General features: G+C 36.9%; 1 protein-coding gene across 4 annotated transcripts in view; it reads right to left on the bottom strand.

Moving 5' to 3' along the window:
• Positions 1–16686: 16686 nt before the first annotated feature.
• The window catches only part of LOC149834318 (RNA helicase family protein), a 28686-nt gene continuing 19729 nt past the window's right edge, over positions 16687–25643 (bottom strand). For 2 of the 4 annotated variants that reach the window (XM_090011328.1, XM_090011329.1), the window contains exons 9-16: positions 24745–24930; positions 24274–24505; positions 22816–23027; positions 22169–22303; positions 21765–22011; positions 17811–17936; positions 17634–17682; positions 16687–17064 (exon numbers count right to left, since the gene is read on the bottom strand). In XM_090011328.1, coding sequence (XP_089867454.1) covers positions 21801–22011; positions 22169–22303; positions 22816–23027; positions 24274–24505; positions 24745–24930 — 976 coding nt within the window. In that variant the 3' untranslated portion in view covers positions 16687–17064; positions 17634–17682; positions 17811–17936; positions 21765–21800. Of the gene's footprint in view, positions 17065–17633; positions 17683–17810; positions 17937–21508; positions 22012–22168; positions 22304–22815; positions 23028–24273; positions 24506–24744; positions 24931–25643 lie in introns of all 4 variants that reach the window. The other 2 variants (XM_090011333.1, XM_090011330.1) reach the window with 2 other exon arrangements.

Raw genomic sequence — 25643 nt, 5'->3', positions numbered from 1 at the left:
GATATAGAAGTTATGACTGATATGCGTTGTAGATGGCAAATGATAAGCCACTGATGTATTGACTGCTGATCATGAACCCTTGCCCCCCCCCCCTCTCTCTCTCTCTCTCTCTCTCTCTCTCTCTCTCTCTATATATATATATATATATATATATATATATATAAGAATCTTTAAATAATCCATTTTATGAGTTAATCCAATCAAATTTATGAAGTGTACTCCCTAGATCTAGAACATTTGCATGCACCTTGGTGGACCTATCACTAGATCTGTCTCTGACTTTTATTAGGTCTTGGATGACTAGATACTAGTGGTGGTAGCATATTAGATTCAGCGGATGCATGAACTGTATTTCACATTTTTTCTAAATTTATATGTGAAAATGTAAACCTTTTTATTATTTGGATCGGCGTTTTCATTTAGACCCTGTGATACTTGGTGTTTCCAGTTCAGATTGATGTTTTAGGGCTAAATTTGGTTAATTCTATTAAGTTTGCAATGTTGGCCTGCAAAAAAATAGCTTGAAAGCCTATTGGCCTATTGAAAATTCTTGTCAAATTTTGGTATTTGCCAAATAATGTTTATTGTATTGCTTTTTTAAACCACTTGTTAGCCTACAAGTTAGTTCTTGCATCTAGAAATGGATTTAGACTTTTCATTTACTATATATTGGCAGCCTCTATTTATTTATTATGGGTTGGATCCTGTGTCCAATATGAAATTGGAGGGATATTTTGAATCATATTCCAAAATATGTTGCAAAGAAGGCAAACAAACGTTTAAAAAATATGAAATTGTCTATTTGACATTTCTTATCACGATTAATATTGAAATTGCAAGATGAATGTCGTTTATATGAGATAATTAAATAATGTTTTCAGCATAAAGCTATGTGATTTAATGTTATTTACTTGATTCCATTTTTTTACCTCCTATAATTATGTTGCAATATTAAACTTCCATTTCATGCTTGGTATCTTTTTAGCTTTTTTCAACAAAAATATGGCAATGCTAAACATGGTTAAACAGTCTTTTCTCTCTCTCTCTCATTTTTGGTGGACACATTTAAGCACTTGTATAGCTTGTATGACATCTTGGAGATTTTTACTCATTTTGCCTATATATATATATATATATATATACATATATATATATACATATATATATATATATATATATACATATATATATATAAAAGAGAAATGAGAACACGCTAAATGGGCACGGTGCTAAATGAAACATGTTATTGAACTTTTGATATTTTTTTTTTCAAAATTCCAGTCCCATAGATATGTTCAGCATGATTGATTTACTAGAAATTGACACTTTAATCTTGTATTTTGGATGAAAAAATGATATATAGAGCTTTAAAAAATTTATGAAAATTGTAGGCCCTTGATTTTTGAAACCTTATCAAAACCTATCCATGCATTGAAAATGCTCTAAGAAGTGATTCCTATGAAAAAAGCATACTGATCACATGTGTATGCTCAAAATTTTGAAAAAAATACCAATAGGGTTTCACTTGTTTGGTAGGAACTGTTATTGCACGTCACCTTGTGTTGGAAAGTTGCAAGTTCAAATCCCAATGGAATGATGCATAGCTGGTTGGGGATTGCCTAACCTTAGCTTGCTTATAAAAAAATAAAATTAAAAGAACACAGAAAATCCAATAGCATGTTTTATTTAACACCGTACTCATTTAGTAGGTTTTCATTTCACTATCTCTCTATAACATTAAACTAGTTATATTTAATATTAAATGGATTCAATTTTATTAAATAATTAAAACACCCTTAATAGATTTTTAAAAATGCAATGTTGCTTTTTGAGGTAAAAAAGGTAAGCTTGATGGCTTCATAAGTTACCTTTTTAGAAAAGGTGTTTGACTTTTCAATTAAAAAGACTTATAATGCTAAAAAATAATCATATATTTTAAAAAAAATATTATTTTTAAAGTATTTAAGTTATTTTAATTAAGTTGAATCTATTTAATGTTAAATACAACTACTTTAATGTTATAATGTTAGATTAACTCATATATATATATATATATATATATATATATATATATATATATATATATATATATATATATATATATATATATATGCATTCCTGATGTTATAGAGCTTGATGATTGAGCAGTCACTGCATCCTTGGTGCTTGCTTGGTTGGTTTGTAATTCTACAAAAATGCTAAAATCATGATCCTATATATGAATATTGAAAATCATTTGTGCAATCGTAGGGATGCGTTTAGTATTTGATTATAGACGTTTAAATGCATGTCATTAGCCTTATCTTACTTTTATATTTTTAACATCATCTCCCCTCCTAACACTGCTCTCATCTCTCAGTTCTTTCCAAAAAGTGACTCCAATCAATGAAGACAAGGTTTGGTGAGTCCACCAGCAAGGGTTCCATTTGTTTGGTAGGAGCTGTACGTTGCAAGTTCAAAACCCAATGGTACAAAACCCAACGATACGTTGTATAACTGGTGGATCTGCCTAACCCCACCCCACCTATCTAAAAAACGGGTTTGGTGTCGCCGTTCCCACCTACTCTTCCCCAAACAGAGCCTAAGTGTAGGTTTACCTGGTAGTTTCGGAAACGGTACCGTGTCCCATACAATTATATTTTAAAGCCATAAAAGACAAAATATTATGATAGCTAAAATAATATAATTTGCCTTATTTGACTACCTTTAAGCAAAGTCATCACGTATTTAAAAAATTTTCATTATTCGACTCACTTTGGATGTTTAACTAGGATACTCACTTTTTCATGGATGCATAATTTTGAATTATATGTCAAATTGAAAGACAAATAATTTAAGAATGTATTTGAATTTATTCACATTATTTTGTTGGAATTTTTAAAAATTAAGGCTTACGAAAACTAATAATGAAAATATATTTAAAGTTATTGTAAAATTTTTGAAGTGATTGAATAATCACAAATTGGTGGCAAATTGATCATATGAGTTGCAAGTTTTTTCAAAAAATTATTTAATATATGCTACCAATTTTAAGATTTTTTAAACACTTTTTTAATATAATTTTCATTGTAAAATGCAAATAGTGGTTTTTGTGCCGATTAATCATGATTTGCAAGGAAATTTAAGTGCCAAGGTTGATCGATTCTTTTGCCGATTAACTATGAGTTGTCAATAAGAACACCTTATGAGAAATCGCCGAGGGCGAGTTTGGCCACCATGATTCCAAGCACCTTAATTACTTAAGCTTTAATTTTTTTTAATTTATTCGACCATAATGTCCAAACTAGTCATTTCATGAAATTTAAATCATTGTTACCAAGAAGCAAAATGGATACCAGAAGTGATGCATGAAGCTGAAGGGATGTAGTGAATGCTAAAAAGTAGTGTGAAGTAGTGGAAGCAAGTAAGAATTGACATGAACACAAGTACAAAATCATATAAAACCAACATGTAAGATGATTATAAAAAATATTATCTTTTAATATTGAAAACATAGGAAGTGAGGAGAAAGAGAGAGAGAGAGAGAGAGAGAGAGAGAGAGAGAGAGAGAGAGAGAGAGAGAGAGAGAGAGATTAAGTGAAAGAGAATCAATTTAGAAAGCAAGGAGGAAGCGAGCTTCTAACTAATAAGAATCGAGTTTTCCATATTTCGAAAGCAAGTTCATCAAAGCTTCTCCTACTTTTGAGAAAAAAAAGAGTTTCAGTCTAAGCAAGTTTCTCCATGCATGCAGCTAGAAGTTTTCAGTAACTATGATTTAAACAGTTTTCATCAATTCCTCTATCAGAAGTTAAACGTAAGATTTGGAATGGTGTGTATCCATACACATTATTAATATTTATTTATTTATTCATTCATGGGCTGGCCCAACCTAATTTGGCCCATAGGCCAAGTGCAGCTATGAGCTGAGGATTCGGAAACCGGATAGGCTCTCAATTGACAGGACAGCTTGACCAGGACTGAGTCAATGGCTTGGTCAGCTGGTCCATTAGCGGGCTAGGTTGGTCCATTGCTATACCCTTACATTCACAGTTTCACATTGACAGCTAAAATACAGAAGTTTCTTAGCATTTTTGGGGCTCTACCTGATTGGTAGGAGTTATCAGTGCACGTCTCCTTGTGGAACGTTGCAGGTTCAAAACCCCAGTGGTACGTTGAATAATAACTGGTGGGGGTCTTTCTAACCCAGCTTGCCTTTCAAAAAAAAAAAAAAACAGGACTGGTGCCAGTTACCCACTTCAGTGAAACAAACACCTCTATCAAAAATTCAAAGAGAAACATTTCCATGATCTCCATATATAGTAGGTTTGAAAAGTTAGCCCACAATGCTAACGTTCTAGATGCATGGATATCTTGCTAGAATCTTGTAGTTAGTTGTGAGTTCTGATGCTTTTGGACAAAGTTGCCCGGACATGGCGCCGCGCTTGGTGACGGAGCTTTCCCCCTATCCCAAGTTTGAGTCCTTATGTGGGAAGCGAAGAATGATGCCTCTACACCATTGAAATTGTGGCCATAGTTATGGCAGGTTAAGATCAACCCAGTCTATGGGAGTAGTTTTGTTGGGTTATTGTTTCGAACTTAATTATATGGGCTTGTACCAACTGAAAATCTACCTTACTTTTAAAATTATTTATAGTCTTATATTAAAGAGGAGAGAGTCATTCACATAGATTTGTAAGGTAGAGTTGTTTTTACGGGCAAGGCTTATTTGGGATATCTTAATTAAACTTTAAAATTTAGACTTTCAATTTTGGATTTGAATTTGTCTTTGGACTTGAATTTTTGGTTTTTAGTTTAAGCCTGGCTCAGTTCTGCTAGGTTCGCTCATGGTCATAGTCATGATGGAAATTTGACCTACTTTTTGGTACTTTGAAAGATTTTATCATCAAGACATTGACCGGCCCATTTATTGAATTTGACTAACTATTATTTGACCTAGACCCAATCAACCTGACCGTTTGAAGTGCCTTTGACCAAGTCTTGACTTGTTCAACATCAATACACGACAACGATTTTAGAGAGAACCTTATGGGCGGCAGCCTGCTGCTGTAAAAAACTGGGTTTTTCAGACCGATGACTCAAAATATGAAAATTTGTTTTTCTTTACCTGATATATTCATGGATCCTAGTCTTTCAATACTTTGCTTTAACTACACGCCATGAATTGAAAGTCTCTTTCTCCAAATAAAAGGCAACAAATGATTTTCTCGACCAAAAAAATTTATGTTTGGTTTTTCAAACTTTGTTTTGGCTTTTATTTTTTATCTTTCTATTTTCTTTAGTTCGACCAAACATTTAATATCCAGCAGGTATCTTTTTTTTTGAAAGGCAAGCTAGGCTAGGCAGACCCCCACTAGTTATTATTCAATGATACCACTAGGGTTTTGAACCTGCAACGTCCCACCACAGGAAGACGTGCACAGACAGCTCCTACCAACCACGCGGAGACCCCATTGGTAACTCTTAACTACAAATAGAGGGAAAGTAAAAAAAGAGGCCCACGAGTTTCACATGTTGAATTCTTCTTGCACCATGACATAAAAAAATTGGTTGTGAGAATCCAGTGGATCTGGGTCATATTTTGAGCTGCACTGGATCTGAGGGCTGCACTGGATCTGAGGCCATCCCTGATGAAGTAAGATTTAGATTAAGAGCAACATTTTTGGATACGAAAACAAATATAATATGCATGAGAATGTAGATGCACATGCACCTATCCACACAGATCGACATCGTGGATCTGGATTTAGATGCAGGGCATGAGCACACATGTTCTGACCATGAAGCACGAGGAGGACCGCCTGATCAAGTTCCGTTCGTTCCATCAAGCAAACACTAGAATTCCGGTCCCCATTTGAAATTTCATGGATGAGAATTCTTGCTAGCTGCACCAAAACTCATGACTTATGTCACAAAGACACGTGGACATGAGGACCCATGATGCGGGACAGTTTATGAAATAGGACACAAGGACATGAACTTTTTTTTTTTTATTTTGTAATCCATTAATTTTTTTTATGTTTAATATTAAACTGTGTTTTTTACTGTAATAATACTTTAAAACATTAAAATAATATTAAAACACGTGCCTGTGGTCGTGTCCATGTGTCCGAGCTTGTCCGCTCTTGTCACCATGGACACACCAACGGTTGGTTCCAACACGAGCATTGAACCCAATAGGAAGTCCTAGTCGAAACTCGGAACTTCAAATGAAATATAAAAAGGCAAAACCCGAGTCAGAACCCGGATTTTGAAAACAAAGATAAAATGGAAAATCCGAGTTTGAAAACTCGAATCTTCAAAGAAACGATTGGTTCCAACACGAGCAGTGAATCCAATAGGAAGTCCGAGTCGGAACTCGGAACTTCAAACGAAAATATAAAAGGAAAAACCTGAGTCGGAACCCGGATCTTAAAAATAAAGATAAAATAGAAAACCCGAGTTTGACAACTCGAATCTTCAAAGGAACGATTGGTTCCAACACGAGCGTTGAATCCAATAGAAAGTCTGAGTCGAAACTCAGAAACTCATGACCCTCAACCATGAGTTTGAATAGGATTCAGGACCTAGATTTGCATCAATTCCCATATTAAGGCTCTATTTGGGAGCGGGTGGTTGAGGTTAGAATTTGAGAAATTGAATTATACTTTGTCCAAGGTACACTGGCTGCACTTGTTGGGGGCTCTGCTTGTCTGGCAGGAGCAGTTAGTGCATGTCACTTTGTGTTGGGACGTTGCAAGTTCGAATCTCAATGGTTGTATAAACTGGTAGGGGTCTGCCTAACCCCACAACTTTCTCTATCGAAAAAAAAAAGTAATTAAGGCACTCATCCGCGGTGTACCATCAAAGAGAAGGGTTTCATTAAGCAACTCTATTCCTACGCAAGTCCCTCATCATAAAAAAAAAAAAACAAAAACAAAAATGAATTGAAAAGGTGGTGACTCCTTGAGGGCAAGGGGTAAGCCCATCTGTATGGCAAGCAGAGCCAGCACAGCTAGGTCTCTAATCCTAGGGGTGGTTTCTCCGTGTAATATCAAAAAAAAAATGAAGAGGTAGCTGGGGCCCAGTCGTTTCTTTGTATTTGCACCCAAAAGTGGGATTTAATGACAATTCCAGTAACTTAAGGGATTTCTCTTTTCCAATTCCATATACTCATTTCATCTCCCAACCCTCAAACGTATTTCAAGCATATAAGCCGCTTTGTCACTTGGGAAAGTAACTAGCCAATTATTTCCTCTCCTCATAGATAAATAATTTGTGAGAAAAAACTTCTCAATAGCTTTTCCATGAGAAACTTGAATCCCATAGAATGCTTCTCACTTGAGAAAAGCACCTGTTTTCTCAAGCTCTTTCCTCCAGTGAAAAAGCATTCCATATCTTAAAACATGCCCTAGTATCCAACTAAATCTAGCCTCAGGCTTGACCTAAGACTACTTGTCCCACGTTTATTCGGGTCATGTTAATGGTCAAGTTTGATTAAGAAGCTTTTCTCTTTCTAAAAAACGAAAAATATGTTAGAGAAAAAAAAGGGAAATTCATGAGAGATTCATGAAAAAAAAAGTTGTTTTCTTTCTAGCTATTCATGCCTGATGCCTCTAATACCCTAGATCTATTACCAAGGAGAGATGAGGGTACAAGAAAAAAGAATTTCATGGAAGAACTAGAAAGCCAGTCAGATAAATGTGATTGATCTAGGCCCACCAGATAACAATCATACTGAGGTTCCTCTCCCACTGTTCCATCAATGAAAGTCCATCACAAAAAAGGATAAACTTCTTGTACAGTCTCTATTGTTAAATCCCAAAGGACAAACTAACAAGACAATGGTTCGGTCAAAAGAAGAAATGACCCATCAACAAGCTTAACTGTAAGTAGGGCATCATCCATTTTGGGTCTAAGTGTCAGCCAAAACCTTTCTGAAAGACCTAACGTTATAGGAAAGCCTCTCCCAACTACACCTAGTATGAAAACTTAGGGTCTCAGCCACAAAGAGTCTAAAAAGAAAATGGAAAAAAAGAAAAAGCTTTCCTAGGTCCTAAATGATCATCTCACAAAAGAGATCATCATTATAAGCTCGATAGGAAGTCCGACCACATCAGATAGCACAAGACTAACTTTCTCCTACAAAGACTCATTATACGACAGAAAAAACTACATGCAGCTTAAACTCCTTTGTCTCTCCTTTAGCAAAAGGAAGATGATATGCTCAAAACAAAGTTTAGATAGATTTGGGCAGAACCACCATGGTTTAGAAAAGACAAGATCTTTGACAGAGGTCATCATCCCATGGCCCCAAGTTAGCCTCCAAAACATGGATCTTGTAAAACAGTCTTTTAAAAAAAATTAATAAATCAGAAAATTTAAAACAAAAAATCAAAATCCAAAAAAAAAATAAAATATTAAAAAAATAATAATAAGAAAATTCAGAAAGCTTTTTTTGGTCCAAGCTATTCCATTCATTATATGAGCATGTTATTCCTGTTGACGAAACCAAAGAAGCTTTTGTCAAGTTTTCAGACAATTTTCAATTATATATTTCTATCCAAAATCATGTGGGGGCATGTCAAAGGAGTATAAATTCACCTAAAACTTAAGGATAAGGCATTGTAAAGCCATTTCAAAGTTTAAATCTCTTAGACAAGAAGGATCCTTTAGTAACCAAGCATACATACCACTTCGGTTCATCCTCGTTCGACGAGACCCAAATGGTCTTAGAATCTTGGTTTACATCTAGGCACTGGCCCGACCTCATTCAGCGAGACTTCACAACGATCTCCACATCTCAGTTGTCTCGAACGTTGGTCCAACCTTGTTCGACAAGACCACAATGGTCTTGATGCTCCAGTCATCCTTGAACCGATCCGACCTCGTTCAGTAAGACTCATAACGGTCTTGACAGACCAGTTCATCTTAACTGCAATAGTCATAGAACGAGGATAAAACTTTATCACTATGCAAAGCATGACATTAAAAGATTATTAAAGGTCAGAGATCTTATCCCAAAACAGATCCAACTTTCTTCAAAATAACCCTCTCAAGTAGGTCCTTGCACATGAGAGTCTACTACGTAAGACATTTAAGTCTTCGAGAAAGATAAGGTAGCAACAGTGAGGCCAAAAGACTTTAGTCCAATAATTCTAGCCCATGAGTCTATAAGAATGAATTATAAGAGCGCATGCTTATTATCGATGCATGAATGAAAATACGATGAAAAACCACTTAGGAAACCAACTCTCTAGGAAAAGTGGTTAAGTGTTGAATACCTTTAATGCTAATCAACCTTATAGGGTGGTCTCTTGAGGAGCATGCATTTTCTTTTATCTCAAAGAAAAATATAAAAAAAAAACTAAGGAAAAAAAAAAAAGAAACCAATACTCACATATGAATCTATAGTGTGGTGGTAGGCTTCGATCATATGATTGCCTCAAGGGTAGAGGTTGGAATAAACAAAATAAAAACTATGAGAAATTCAATACTTACACCTAGCTAGACCTATGGCAAGGTAGTAGGCTTTGGTCATATAGCTTTTAGAGGCAGAGGTTGGATAGCTAAGAGCATCCCTCTTGGACAAGGAAACGATGAGACCCCATAGTTGTCAAGCCTTAGGTCAAAAGATGGCAAAAGTAAGGAATAAAGCTCTTACGAGATAAAAACAAAGACTTTATAAAACTTACCTAGGAGCAAAAGGTTTACTTGAATGCAATCTTGACAAGCTCTAAACCTTCAAAATTCAAGCATTAGTGGGGACCATCAGACCTAACAAGAATATCATGAGACTTAATCTCAGGTCTTTAAAACTAGTCTCTTGAAACCAAGGCAGAATTAGAAGAGAAAAATATGAGTAAAGCCGAGTGTCGCTATCCTAGACTAACTTGAAATGAGAAAAGTCTAAACTGTAGAAATCTCAAGTGCAGAAATCAACATGTTAGGAAGGGTTTGATTTTTGAAAAAGCACAAAAGTCCTTAAATTTATATAATCAATCATTCATGGCTACTTTAATTTACCTACTATATTATAAATGCATAAGTCTCACAACATATTATAAAATATTATTGCATGCATCAAAGAGTTTAGGCATATAGATCCCAAGTTTAAGAAGTACACAGAAAGATTTGTCTTCTATTCGGTGTTATTTGACTAGAGTATGCTTAACTCCCCTCACTAGGGCACGAAGCTTCATGTCCAAACTGATTATCCTAGGAAGGGCATCTCTACCCTAAGACTTTACTGGGGCAACTTTACCTTATTATTGAACCTGCAAGCGGTGTATGACTCCTGGTATTTGCCCCACAATTTCTTAAAAAGAAAAATCAATCAAAAGGCTTCTAAAATCAAAATAAGCTTAAAAGGCATGAAAGAGAGCAACATTTCTCTTGTTTTATCCCTGCCTGATACCCAATATTTTTTTCTCTAATTTCTCAAATCAGCTCGACCTCGCTCTATGAGACCACAAACGGTCTCAAAAATCTGGTTCACTTTCTGACACTAGCACTGACCTCGCTTGGTAAGACCACCAAATGGTCTTGGCAATCTTATTGTTCTTGGATTGATTCGACCTCATTCAGTGAGACCCAAAACGGTCTCAGTAGTTGAACCCCTCCTTTCGGATGCTAGCATTGACCATGTTCGGTGAGACCAATTACGGTCTCGGTAATCCAATTCTCCTTTAAATACTAGCCCGATCTTGTTCGGCAGAAATGAATTCGGTCGCGATGACCTAGTGTTTTAAGCCTTGAATGCCTACTTTTTTATCATAAACCGAATCATATCGATTAATGATAAAGAGAGGCATCTGTAAATATCAAAATTTTATGATGCTTGATTGCTAACTTGCTTTTCAAAATAAGTGTGCACAATGGATGACAGAGCATAATTGCCATCTATTATTGGATGGCAGAACCAAGAACGTCATCCATTATTAAACGACAAAATAAGGAATTTCATCCTCTAGGGGATGACACAATCAATTCGGTGTTTGTTGTACCGAACATGTGTGGATAAGCCCAAGTTGTGTTGAACTCTATAAATAAGGGCTCATCTCTATACCTTGAGTATCTCAAAATCACATACTTACGTGTTGGCCTTGCAAGAATACACCTACTTTAATCTTGTTGGAACGTTGTCCAAAAGCCATTGACAAATGCTTCTATCTACACGAAGGTGCTAACAGATAGAAGAACGAGCTTGAACGATAGAGCGAACACCTTGAGTCCAAAAAAGGTATTTTCTAGATCCCTAATTTTATTACTTTCAAAATCTTATTTATCCTTTGGACTGGGTATTTATACACATTTTTTACCTTTGATTAGATATTGGAATCTATGGTGGCGCAATTTGAGATATAGAGATTGAGAAAACATGCCCTGTCTTTACCTTCCCATCAGGCGAAGGACGATCAGAGCTTGCAACAGTGGCCCTACGATTTTAAAAGACGATTTCACCAAATCCAAGTAAGTCTCGGCTTCCCAACGTTCAATTTTATTCAACAGTTGTTTAAAAATAAATTTAATATTTTTTTTAATAAGGATTGAACTTACCCGGATTACACAAAATCCTTTTGAAATTGTGGGGGACGTCGTATACAAGTCTAGACTGTCTTTTGCTCGAAGGAAAGGTAAAGCCAAGACAAGTTTTTTAAATCTTTATGGCCTGATTTACATCGTCGAGACTCTCGAGTATGCAAAATAGATCAAAGTGTATTAGTATTTTTTTTTAAAACAATGAAAATTAAAATAAAAGAATAAATTATCCGAAAGTCATCTTCTTTGAGCTCGAAACTTGTTAAGCTTTCACGTTCTTCTTCGATTCTTGATATGTGTTGGAATGGAAAAGTTGCAACTTTGACAGTATTTTGGCGCAAGTAGGAAGGCTTGCGAAAGGATGCTATGAATAAGCTAGGGCTCATATATTCTCTACAGGATCACAACGTAGTTTAGAAAATTTTAGATGTATGGGTCCTAGGAGTCAACCTCTATTTATAGGACTCAGAACACTCATGCAGGAGAGTTTTCTTGTACGAAGACACGTCCAAGAAGAGTCCTCCCGACCTGAAAGATATGCAGGGCGGTTGGAAAGAGATAAGGATAAGCCATTTAACGTATTCACATGTGTTCAGTACAGCGCACGATGAAGCATCGTGTTCTATCATTCAGCCATGGACGACATTCTCGTTTTGCCTTTCATTATTGGACAATAGTTCATCCTGTCGTCCCGTGCGAGGGTGTCCAATTCTTGTACCTACAAACACTTATTTTGAAAAGCATTAGCATTTATAGATCATAAAATTTTGGTGTGTGCAGATGCCCCTCTTTGTCATTAATTGATGTGATTCGGTTTATGACAAAGAAATAGATATACCAAAATTTTGAAATGTAATTGGGTTGTCGAGACCGCATTTGGTTCTGCCGAATGAGGTCGGGTTAGTTTGAAAAACCACTGGGTTTTGAAGACCCTTTGGATCCCGCCAAACGAGGTTGGGCCAACATTTTTTAGGAAAAAACTAGGTTGTCAAGATCGTGATCGGTTTCACTGAACGAGGTCGAGTTAGTTTGAAAAAGTACTAAGTTTTGGGGACTGTTTGGATCCCGCCGAGCGAGGATGGACCAGCATGTCTTGAGATAAAAAATTAGGTAAAAACTGGGTCGTCGTGATTGGTCTCACCAAACAAGGTCAGGCCAGTTTAAAATACCACTAGGTTTTGGGGATTGTTTGGATCTCGTTGAACGATGTCGGGCCAGCATGTTTTTAGAGAAAAAAATTGGGTTGTCGAGACCATGATTGAGCTTTGTCGTTCGAGTGCCGCCCGTTAGTGTCAAGTACGAGGCAACCATACGGGCTTTGAGACACAATGGACAACAAAATTGGAATGTCATTTATGCGCCGTTTGAAGTTTGCACAACTTTTGAAGCGTTCTCTCGGTACAAAATTAAGAAAAAAATGAAAGAAAAGAGAAGAAAAACTAAAAACGAGAGAGGAAAAGAAAGAAAGGAAGAATAAGAATAAGTGAGGGATCTTGCATAGAATGATGTGCTCGATGAGCTCTCACCACCACTGGTGAGACGACGAGGAGATGACAAAATGGTACATGCTCCAAACTTAAGAGAACGATGATTTTTGAAGGGCATTAGAGTTCTTGTGAGATGACGTATCCGCTGCGCCGTTTTGAGAATGCAAAAGGGTGCATCAGAAGGTGCCGTGAGATGTGTCGATTCAGATTCTAAACTAGAAACAAACGAACAAGGCAACAACAATAGCGGACGACGACTTTGTAGTGTTGTCCGTTGCTGCAGAAAGGAAAAAGACGGGAGAAAGAAACCGAGAGTAGCGGACTACGGCTTTGCAGCGCCGTCCACCTCTATCGGTCAGGAAAAAAGGTTTTTGAAAAAACAACGGTCGCAGCAGACTACACAACGCCGTCCGCTGCTGCCCACATGCTAAAGTCACCGGACGGTGGTGCAGGACCGTTGTCCGACGTCGCTCGACAATCAACCGATTTTGCCGTCCGTTCAAGCCGGACGACAAATACTGGTCGAATTTTTTTTTTTTGAGAGGGATCTCAAGGCGAGTCTAGTTCTCATACTGAAGCTTCAAGGGTTGTTGAGAGCGATGATTCTGACATGACTTCTGTTGTCGAGGAGAGTTCAGGAGATGACGACTTGTTGGATCCTAACGTTGTGGTTGACGCAGAGTAGGCTTTTGAGGCTGATGAGGAAGAGCCTGCTGATTTTGGTGGGCGTCACCATCATGCGGTCGTGATTCATCATTCTCAGATGGACTACAGTGGTATCGACTCCCGCGAGTCGCTTCAAGAGGGCCACCTACAATTCACCTTTAGATTTTCTCGATTGCCCAGTTCGTGAGTTCTTGACTCTTCAAGACCGTCATCTATCAGGGATGATATTGACATGTCAGGTAACTTTCTCAACCAGACTTTTCTTTTTTACTTAGACTTTTCTGAGGAATTAAGCCTTTTAAATCCCTCTAATGCATCCTGGGGTGAACGTGCGCAACACTGTCCGTGTTGATTCTATGTGCATTTGGTGCGAAGCAGCGGGTGACTTGCTGCCGATCTTAGACGAACTGGGCTTTGGATTCCATAGCCCTCTGCGAGCCCCATAACCTCCACGTTCAGTTTGCGGCAGCTTTGGCAGAGAGATTTCGGCCGGAGATGAAGTTCCCGTGGCAAGAAAATGAGGAATTTAACAAGAAAAGAATCAACTAAAATGTGTGGTATGTTTTTCCAAAAAAGAAAACAGACGAAAAAATCATTTTTCTATATAGTTTTTAACTTGGAAAAAGATGCTGTTTTTGAGACTTTTTCCGGCCACTCAATATTCAGATATTCTATTGAAAAATATATGAAAAGAGAAAAAGCAGTGTTAAAGAAAAGAATACATACCATCAAAGAAATTGTGTGTGTGTGTGGGTCAAGCAAAGGATGCATCAAAGTTGCACCAAGGGGGTTGAATTCCTTGAGATGGTCAATATAAGACAAGAATCAAGAGATTGGTCATTGAGATTTCAAAGTAAGCAATACTGACTCTAGAGTAAATAAATGAATAATTTGACAATTTTGTATGGGAGAAAAATGAGGACGGTGCCGGCTTATCATGTAATGCAGTCTTGGAGGATTCCATGGGAGCCCCTGGAGGGAGACCACCTGTCCAAACTGCCTTTCGGCTTGCGCTAACGTGTGCCCCAGCACTATGGCAAGTTGTTTGGAGCACGTTAGGTGGAACCGCACCTTTCTGTCTTTTCAAATTGTTCATCTTATATATATATATATATATAAACATTTGGATGTTCGTTGTTACGCCTTACTTCACTTTATATATTTGAAGAATTTTTTTTCTTTGAAAAACATATATATTATGAGTATTTTAGGCAAACTTTTAAAGATGTATTTAAGTAGAAATGAAAGTTTCTTTTCTCTTTTTTTTCATGTTATTTTGTACTTATTTCTATTACTGCTTCTTATTCACTTCCCTTACGCCTTGTGAAATATGAATATTTACTTAATTCCTTCCCTTTTCCTTTTTAAAGGCTCACGCTTTAAGCAATAAGGCCTTTTTTTTTATGAAAAGTTTCTTGCCAAACCAAGTAATATCCGGGTGGAGTGACCGACACCTAAGCCCTTACATAGCCTACTAGTGAGAGGCACCCCGCACACCCAATGGAAGTCAAACTTGGAACAAAGGGGCGTCCCAAATGCCATTGGGATGACTCGGGCTAGTGTTGCATTAAGGTATCTTTTAAACAGCCTACCTTCTTGCAAGTAGGGGATGCACATGAGCCGAGCTTGATCTGAGCTTAGGTTGGCTCGGCTCAGCTCGAATAAAAAACAGTTGTTCAAGCTTGAGTCGAACTGGAACAGCTTTGTTCCAAACTCGACTCAAGTCAAACTCAAGCTTGGCTCGGCTTAGCTCGAGCTGAGCATTTTTTTATTTAAAAAAGTGAACTGCACTAAAAAACAATGGTTTCAAACTACCAACCTCCTCCGTAAAAAGCAAACATATTACCCATCTGAGCAAGGTCATTTGATGTGTTAAATTTGTAAAACATAAATTGTACATATACTAGACTTTGTACATTATATAACTACGCAAATCGAGCTTAATCATGCTAATCGAGCACAATGGAGCTTGATTGTCTGATCAAGCTCGGCTCGTTTATGTGTACCGAGACTCAAACTAGTTTGAGCTGCGCTTAAACGAGTCGAGCTCAAGCCAAACCTGAGCTAGTTCACCTAATTGTGCATCCTTACTTTCAGGTCTATAAACAGATTGGATATGGTCCGATATCTTACCCAAGTTTGACATGTTTTTTCGGATATGGATTTTTTAAATAAAATCTGGATGCAGATTCAAATTGGATTTGAAAACATGAAGACCTGGTCGCACTGGCTCAGTCAGCTATACCTATGATCATCCTGCTAGCAGCGTAAAACTCCGAGGCTAGGACAGGAGACGCCCATGAGAAACAAACTTTGACCACCCGTCTAGTGGCCAGGGCCCCACCCCGTAATTTTACTCTTTAACACTAGGATATGGGATGCGCTCTCAACGAATTTTATAGCAGGCATCAACCGTTACTTTTCATTTGTTTTTTTATGATGAGAAACCCTCACCGAGAACCGGGTCACTTTATGGGTTTGTCTTTTAAAAGACATCTTTAAGACAAAAGGGCTATCTACGTAGTAATAATAATTATCATGAACTAGAGACGGGGATAATGTTTGCTACCCACGTGGCTCATGGGTAAGTAACCTCCTAGGAAAAAGCTCAAACTTTTTAGTTTTTCTTTCATTTTTTTCTTCTTTTTCTGCTCATTTGAACCTTCAGATGTGGTGGTCTACATGTTTAATTTAGTAAAAATGAGCTTTTGGATCATGTTTTTTCTGGCATGTAAGTCAGATTTTCCAAAGATTAAAAAATCAACAGCCTACAATGTACGAATTTTCTACTCTCAAAATTTTATATTTGTTCGTCAAGAAAATACGATATAAGGGTTGATTCCTACTATTTACTATTTTAATCATGTTGAACACATCCATGGGGTTAGATTTGATCAAAACTTCCCTTTGCGAGTTCCAACTAGGAGGTTTCTTGCCCGAGGGTAGCTAATATTTTCTCGTTCTATATGGTTTAATTATTCAACAGCACAAATCAAACCGTATGAAGCCACATATCTCGACAATAAAATTTGGGTCATCCACATTTCTGAATAACAACGTTACAGCTATCCAGATGACGAGATAATAAATTACAATAAAAAAAGCAGAATACAGCAAGTGGAAGATTTAAGGGAACAAGAGCAGACAAGCTTTACAGTATAGAAGAGCTGCAGGAAAAAACAAACAAAATGATAAGATTCCTTGAATAATGAATAAGTTCTCATTACAATTCATTGCCTTGTTCGAATCTGAACCAGTTCCAATTTGCACATAGTCCTTCATCATCAAATGGTAGGGTGCCTTGATCAACTGAATCTAAGTTTCTGGCTATAGAAATAGCCGGTAATCTCTGCCTATATCTTGTAGCCATCTCCTCAGCCTCAGAGAAAACTTTCTGCATGACAAAAGGGAACACCTTAAGGGGTCTGTTTGTTTCATTCCCATGAAAAGGAAGGCCCTTTCATGGGAAAGGGCACTAGTTTCTAAAAAGTCCAGACATCTCAGCTTTCAAAGGAAAGTCCTTTCATATATGAGGGGAGGTATGGAGGACTTTTCACATGAAAAGAGGAAGGTGATGGGTAAAACTGGGGCCCCTTGTTCCAGTATTGCACTTCCCACCATGATGTTAAAGGGGAATGTCAACTCAGTACTTTCCCATGAAAACCACATGAAGCAGTAGAGAAAAAGAGAGCATCAAACTGGAAATCTGAGTGCTTAATGCAGGAGATCATAGGACTTGAGTTAATTTGTGTCAACATATTAACTCGATGCAACTTGACCACTCATAAGGTTTGAATAATTGTCTCGCTGAATGGAGTCAATCAGTTGCACGAGAATGGGCAGCTAGTGATCTAAATTCCGCTAGACTCAGTTGAGTCACACGTCTCAACCGCTCAGCATTGTGAACACTATTTGATTATCCAGATAGAACATAACAAAATAAGAAGGCAAATTAATTGATACCTCCTTATTTGAAAGAAATAACCCAGGTTCACTTTCAAGTTCTGCAGTGCTGCTCGCCACATGAAAGAAAGAAAAAGTGAGGCATTAAGCACAACTATCATGAAGAAATTTTAATGTGTTTCATATTTGTTAAAGATCGGAAACAATATAACATATAGAAAGGAGTGAGAATATTACCTCAGGGATATTTTGTCAGGAAAGTTTGATTTCACCACTAGAACTTTCACCTTCTCATCCACTGTCAGTAAATCACTAACGGAAGTGATCCGACCTCGAGTAATGTTTGTTATGTGAAGTAACCCACTGCAAAGGATCAATTTGGTTCAAAAATTCCCCAACAAAGATTCCAAGGCAATGACAAATAAATATGTCAGCAATCTAAGATTGCATCTTTGAAAAAGTGGAACATAACAGAGCAATGCCACACACTAAATTGGATACCCAACTGGTGAGATAATTAGTCAAAGGATTAGGCTACTTGCAAAAGGCTTCCCATACCAAATTGGCAACACATACAGCACTTGAGGAACATGTTTTGTGGAGAGTTATCCCAACATCTTTTGCAACCACAATGTGCACAACTTTGCATCATCTTATGACTTCCCATCTTGGATAACCTCTTGTCATCATATACTTTGTGCTTTGCATCCACTCGAGTTTGAAAAATCATACATCCTATTGTTCCTTGAACAATAACCATCACCAATGGCACAACTCTTGTTTCAAATGCCAACCTTACAATACATGCTCGACTAACACAGAACATAAGGCTCATAGAATCGTGCTATAAAATAGATAGATGGAATAAATGATGACAAATTTTCATGAAAACTTCAAGATATTTTCACAATTCTTGACCAACCAAACTTTGAAAAACATAACCACCGTCACTAGCATAATTCACAAATAAGGATGCCACCAAATTGTAGGAACAATGAGAATTCCAAATTTTGTCCTGACAGCCCAAAGGTTCAGTTCCAAGTCATCTAAATTTCAAGGTCACGTGGTACAAATCCGAAAAATAGAGATAGGCAAGAAATAGTGATTGGCAAGCTTCTAATAACAAAAAAGCAAAGCTAAGGTTCGGAATTATGTCAAGTGTTCACCTTCTATTAGTGTCTCCTATTCTAATCTGTGCCCCATTGTAGTACCAATGAGAATTCCAAATTTTGTCCAGACAGCCCAAAGGTTCAGTTCCAAGTCATCTAAATTTCAAGGTCACGTGGTACAAATCCAAAAAATAGAGATAGGCAAGAAATAGTGATTGGCAAGCTTCTAATAACAAAAAAGCAAAGCTAAGGTTCGGAATTATGTCAAGTGTTCACCTTCTATTAGTGTCTCCTATTCTAATCTGTGCCCCATATGGAAAATTTTTACGTACAGTTCCTTCTAGAAGTGTTCCTTCTCGAAGATGCAACATGTCATGAAATAAGTAATAGACAAGCATACTTCAGCTACAAGACAAAGCACAAGACATGATGAAAAAATCTATGACACAAAAACATGCTAGCATCCTTATAATGAACCCAAGGAGAGGTATCAAAAAGCATAGGAGGGCACTATTCTTGATAATATTGATGATAAATGTGCGAAAACATACTGAAGGCTCAGTAGCCAAAATTCCTAAAGCATCTGGCATGTTTAAGTCCCTAATACATACTATGAAAGAATACAAGAAAAAAGAGTTCATGGAAGTCTTAGAAGCATTTGTAGCACTCTCAATATTGGCAAATACAAGAGAAACATCAACTACCAAATTTCCTTAACAGGTTAGAAACCAAAAACCAGTATGCAAGTACTTCTTAGTGATTGATTAAGGTAGCATGCAAATGCAGACATGCAATCCTGCACATATAAAAACCCATAAAAAGTTCTTTCACATTTCTGGTAAATTGAAAAACTAATAACCTATGTAACATGGATACTCCTACCAAGTCCCATACCCATATCATACTGGTGTTGTACCACTCATAATGGGTACTCCGGGGCAAGGTTGCAAGACCAGGAAGCAGAAACCGGAAACGATACGGAAAGCGGAAGCAAGAAATGAGGCATTTTGAAATTTATAAGAAGCAGGAAGCGAGGAATTAATTTGAAAATGAAATGAGAATTGAACAGGAAACAATATTAGAATCGAATGGGAAGTAAAACAGGAATCAAATAAGAAGCAAATAAAAATAAAAATAAAAATGACTTCTTCATTTTCATGATTTTTTAGTATAAGAATTAAACTTTTGTTAAAATCCAAAAATGATGGTCACCTATTTAGAGAAAGCACATGAGAAGTGAGTAGAAGCATGAGATGAAACACATAGATAACATGAAAAGAAGTATTAGAGGTCATATAAGAAGCATGTAGGAAACATGAATAAAGCAGAGTTGCCAGTCGAGGAAACGACAGCGGGAAGCGAGGCACTTTCAAAATTTTAGGAAGTGGGAAGTGTGTGATGACTTAGAAGTGAACCAAGAGTCGTCTGGGAACCGACCTAGAAAGCGAACTGGAAGCGAGGGGAAAGCGAAAAAAGAGAAAAAAATAAAAATACAAAAAAAAAATGAAAAAAAGGGAGAAGCGAGCTTCCCATTTTTTGGGTGCGCTTCCCAGCGCAACGTTTCGTGCTTCCGAAACACGCTTCCCCACTGCTAAGGGTGCTTCCGGTAACCTTGGAATGAAGCATAGGAGAAACGTGGGACAATCGAGATTCCCATCAAGTTTTGAAAGCCAGGAGTATCGTGCTTCCGAAGCGAGTTTCCGGGAAACGCGTTTCCCACCTGTAGAAGAAGCGTTTGGTAACTCAGATCCTCTGCACAAGTCAACTGAGTTTTGAACTTAACCCATTTTATACATCTTATGATCCAATCAATGTGTAGATTGTGTTCAAATAAATCTCTCTCTCTCTCTCTCTCTCTCTCTCTCTCTCTCTCTCTCTCTCTCTATATATATATATATATATATATATATATATATATATATATATATATATACCCCTTTGATATGATTTAGCTTTTAATTTGTAATTGATAGTCTATTACTTCATACCTAGGTCATTCTGTAAAATGTAGCACAATTGTCCTGTGTATCTGTAGTCTACCCACGTGCCATCTTTTTAGAAATTTCCTTGTTGCACCCCTTACCTGCACTTGTAGTCTTGTACTTATGTGACAAATCGGATAACAAATAACTGTTTATGTGATGACAAGGTTATTACTCAATTTCCAGGCCAATAAGATAATATTTTGCAAAAAAACTCCATCTTCCTAACTTGAACATGGTAAATGTCAATTCTGATAATAAAACTGAAGTTGCAATGGCATCTGAAAGAGCAAAGAGAAAACAGATTTCACTTCCTATTATGTTTTCACCATAACAAGAAACCTGAACTCATTAATGTTCATAAAAAGCAACTTCAACAATTACTAAAACAGGTGCAGAAAAAAGAATTGAAAAAGTTAATCAGGCTATGTCACATGAACACTTCACTTAGCATGTGTATCACGTGTCAATGTGACATGACACTTGGACAGACCAGGACACTTCATGGACATAGTTAAACCAGTATTGGATACAACCAACGTTGTCTCATTAACTTCATCTATTTCCTTTTATGATCTTGATTACTTATTTTATATTCACTTGCATTATTCATCTTTTAAAAGTTGCCATCAATTATATTACATTTTAAATTTAACTTAGTTTTATTATTGGATTTTTTTAGTTATAGTGACTTAGAATTGCTATCAGCAAACAAGCATGAAAATCCATAAAATCACACCCTATACAGAATATACTGTTTTAAATAACAAAATTGAAGTTGCAAAAACATGATCAGGAATCCATCTCAAAATGAAGTCGACTAAGAAATTCCCACCGATAATACCTTTTTAAATCAGTCAGAATACAAGTCTCCCTTGTATGTCAAGGTAGAAATAAAAAGGTTATTTGCCCGTTTTAACAGCTTCCCCGATCTCAACAAAATAGGTTAAATGAACGAGGAGCCAGCTTAAACATTTGCAGAAATTTCTAATTTCTGAACTCGCCGAATACAGTATCAAATTTCACAATTTACCACCTTCAGCAAAAGAACTTGCTTCCTGCACAGAATCAGCAAAGACCAGAAAAAGAAATGTGGAAACCTGAATGACTAAGAAGATACGGTGGCTCTGTTCTTGTCAATTAAAAAGTGTAGACGTTTTACAGTCTCCTTTGCAGCCATAGTATTGTGGGGCTAACTCTGGCAACCATAATGGATCAATCCGAGTTATGTTCCGGATATAATTATGCTTTGTTCGCACCAGCTCATTGAAAATAATGCATTCTGGCTTTGTTCCAAACAATGAAGATGATGGATGGATCATTATGGTTTGGCTGCTTGCCATAGCCCTGAAAGAAGGGAAGAAAAACTTAAGAAAAAAAAATTCACAGTTCACAGTGGTGGAAAAACTAAGACAATAGAAAAGGAAAGGAGAAAAATGTTCTGGTACTGGAGAGAAAACTCATGCGAAGTATATTTTCGCACTAGAGAAAATAGAATCCATACATGTAGGACCCGTCTGGTTGTTTCATAGCTGCATTGAGAAAGAAGGATGCAGCAAGGCTTCTGCGAAACTGAAGCATATCGTCCCTGCAAGAACTGACCCTCATACCCATGGCTTCAACATGCCGACGAATTTGCCTACAAGAAAAATTACGCCGAATGACCAAAGAAGCACTTACTAGATGCAAGGAAAAAATTAAATAATATTAAACTTGCCCGATGCAAAGAAAAAACATGAAAGTTGAACAAAAAATGAGACCCACTTGTTGGAGAAGAATCCTTCCCTCTTCAAACCAAAAAATTACTTGTTTTTCTAATAAACTTGGGTTATGATCAACATGTGATTCGGACCTGACACATTAAACCATAGAAACACTTGTACGCACAAACTGTCAAAAAGTAATTTGGACACTTCTCGAGCAGAATTAGACAAAAATTTGCATCAAAACTACAAAAACACAGCACTTGGTGAATTTATAATGATCAGTGAGACCTTCACATTGTGGAGACGAAAAAAAAGCAAGCAATTGATGAGGTATCCCAACAAAATATGGTTTGGATCCACAACAAGTGTCATATCAGTAAAGTTGAGAAATCAAGGTACATAAAAACTGATCCACCTAGTTTGACTATGAAAGCATGTGGCTAACCTGTGAATGTCTAGAGCATGCCTCAACGACCGGCTATTAATGAAATTATCCTTGCACCATTTGTTCAGTTTTTTTTCAACAGATTTGCTTTTTTCATCCATGGAGATTAATGCACCACCTTTTTCTAAATTGTCTACAGCAGCTCGAAATACATTCACCAAAGTAATGTGATCACCCTCGGAGCTAGAAAAACACTTCTTAGCCGCCCTTGCCTGAAAACATGAGCTCAATTAATGAAATGTCATCACAAGAATGCACACACACATGCAGCTCATGACTACAGAAGTATATAAATCTTTAACCCGAAAAAGTTTACCTGAGGTGGATGGAAGTATGATTCTTTTCCTAAATAGGATCTCAGTACATAATGTGCATGTATTTGTGTGAATAAGCATAGATAAGTAGTGCAGCTCTGTTCCAATTTAAATTGCTTGATTTCAATATACATGAGATATTTCTTTTAAGTTTTAAACAATTGATGTGTGCAAATTACAACCTAGAAAAAAATATACTAGGGACATCACACAATAGGCTCAATACTAATGGATGTTTCAAATTGAATTGTAGATGACGTGACATGCTAATGAGTGGGAGCAACAGAGGGGTTTCGTAATGGACACACTCAATATTATGGCTCAAGCCATGACATTCACAACCAGGCTGCTCAGCATGTAAGCGCAAACCACAACCCCGGTGTGTTTACCTACCACTTACTCAGAGAAAGCTGACCCTGAACTTGCTGAGAGCTGGCTCGAGGAGATTGAGCGAGCATTCTGAGTGCTACCAGTACCCGAGGATAGACAGACCTATTTTTGCACATACCAGCGAAGTAGAAGAAAGTATGAATCTTGCCATCTCCTGGTCCTTTAATTAACTAAAACTGGAATCATGTAACATATATGGGTGTATGATCTTCAAAGTTTCAATGATATATGTTTTATTAGTGTTGAGCAGTAACCAACATGATTATGACATAATTGAAGAATCAATTCACTATTCTCGATGACATGCACATTTTATATGACATACTGTTAAACAATTCATATAACTCAAAACAATCACCATGTCTTTGAAAAAAACTGAAATTACCATGGTTGCCACAAAAAAGACTGACAAAGCAAACCCAAGTAATATCATCACTAGTTCATGGTTTAATAGATGGATTGAAAGTAGGCATGCCCTCCCAAATAGGGATTCCCACAATCTCTCAAGAAGCTCAAGCAGCAGCAAAATCCAATAAATAATATTTCAAGTATCTGAGAGCAATTCAACACATTGAAGAGATTTACAAAAAAACAAATTTATAAAGTGACAAGTAATAAATTTAGACATTGCAAATGAAGGGCTCATTAAATTTTTAATAGTATACTAGCATGAGCTAACCTGCACATCTATGACCCAGCTACCTAAAAGCATGTACATCTAGCTCAACTGCCTGTAAGGAACTGCAAGACATACCTCATCCATCTTTTCTCTGGGGAAGTAAAATATGGATTCAACTGACAACATTGCTACTGTTATTAACATTTCTTCCAAACAGTTGAAGGTGCTAGCCTGGATAAGTGCTTTGGCATAGATGGGATCCAAGGGCAGCTGGGCCATGTGATGCCCAACTGGATCTGATAGCTTACCTTCATCAGTCAGAGCTCCCAAAACATATAATTGCTCCAAGGATTTCATGATGGTCATCCTGCAACATTTTCTCAAAATCCATACACAATGCTAAGTTTCAACTGGTTATATACCATTAATGTCAAACAGAAGCAGAAGAATGGTTTCCAGTTTGGCAAAAAAGTCTGGTATTCATGAGGTTGGAATTGGAGAGGAATGGCATTTTTTTTTAAACCCAAAGGCCAAAACAAGAATCCTATTTACAAGAAACAGTTTATGGTGAGTAATCATCTCTGCTGAAATGGGTAAAGCACACACCTTGAAGGTTTATCAATGAAGTCAAACCCAAGTACATCTTCAATTCCTAGAGCCTTCAGCTGTAAGACAACATTTGAAAGGCTGCATCTCTTAATTTCTGGTATTGTAGAGTCTCCAAGTTTGAAAAATTCATCTTCTGTGTACAACCGGAAACATTTCCCAGGTTCTTCACGACCTGCACGACCACTGTATATCAAATGGGTGTCAATTTCCATATAATAGGAACACAGAGAAAACATACTATTCAAGAGAATGGGACTCATATACTCGTAAAGGAGCCCAACCATAATTGAAAAACAAAATGGTCTCACTTAGATATCAATGCACAATGTAAACGAACATACAAATCCTGGTGATCTTGAAGAATACACTAGAATAGATCATAACATTTAAAGCAATAACCTATCAGAATAGGTTTTACACACATAAGAGCATGACATAAAGTATATTCTACTCAATTCTTTCTCGTACATACACTAAATCATACATTTTCTGGGAGTAACTACTTGGCTGAGACGTATATGAAGGAGATTATACAAAAATAAAGCCTATTGTAGGCATCAAAATTTTCCCACCATAGAGAAATGGGAAGTTCTAAAAAAAGACCCAAAGGAATAATGAAAAGACATATTGGATGAGATGTCTTTCATTATCAATTAGTTCATTACCACAAATCATTCAAGAAAGACGTAGGAGCTATGTCACATGGATGTTTCACTTAGTATGTTTGTCCAGTTTTGACAAGATACAACGTGACACCAAACACCAAATACATCACAAAGCTTCATGGACAAATGATACTTGGGTTGGAGAAAGTTAACACTGTACTCTTAATTTCATTTGTATATTTTTTTATGTTCTTGATGTTTATTTTGTATTTACTTGCATTTTTTCCTTTA

This window comes from Nuphar pumila, chromosome 6 (assembly GCF_984573655.1).
Source record: "Nuphar pumila chromosome 6, dmNupPumi1.hap1.1, whole genome shotgun sequence".
NCBI classification, from domain to species: domain Eukaryota; kingdom Viridiplantae; phylum Streptophyta; class Magnoliopsida; order Nymphaeales; family Nymphaeaceae; genus Nuphar; species Nuphar pumila.
Note: the sequence above shows the minus strand (reverse complement) of the source record. Positions and strands in the feature narration are given on the sequence as shown.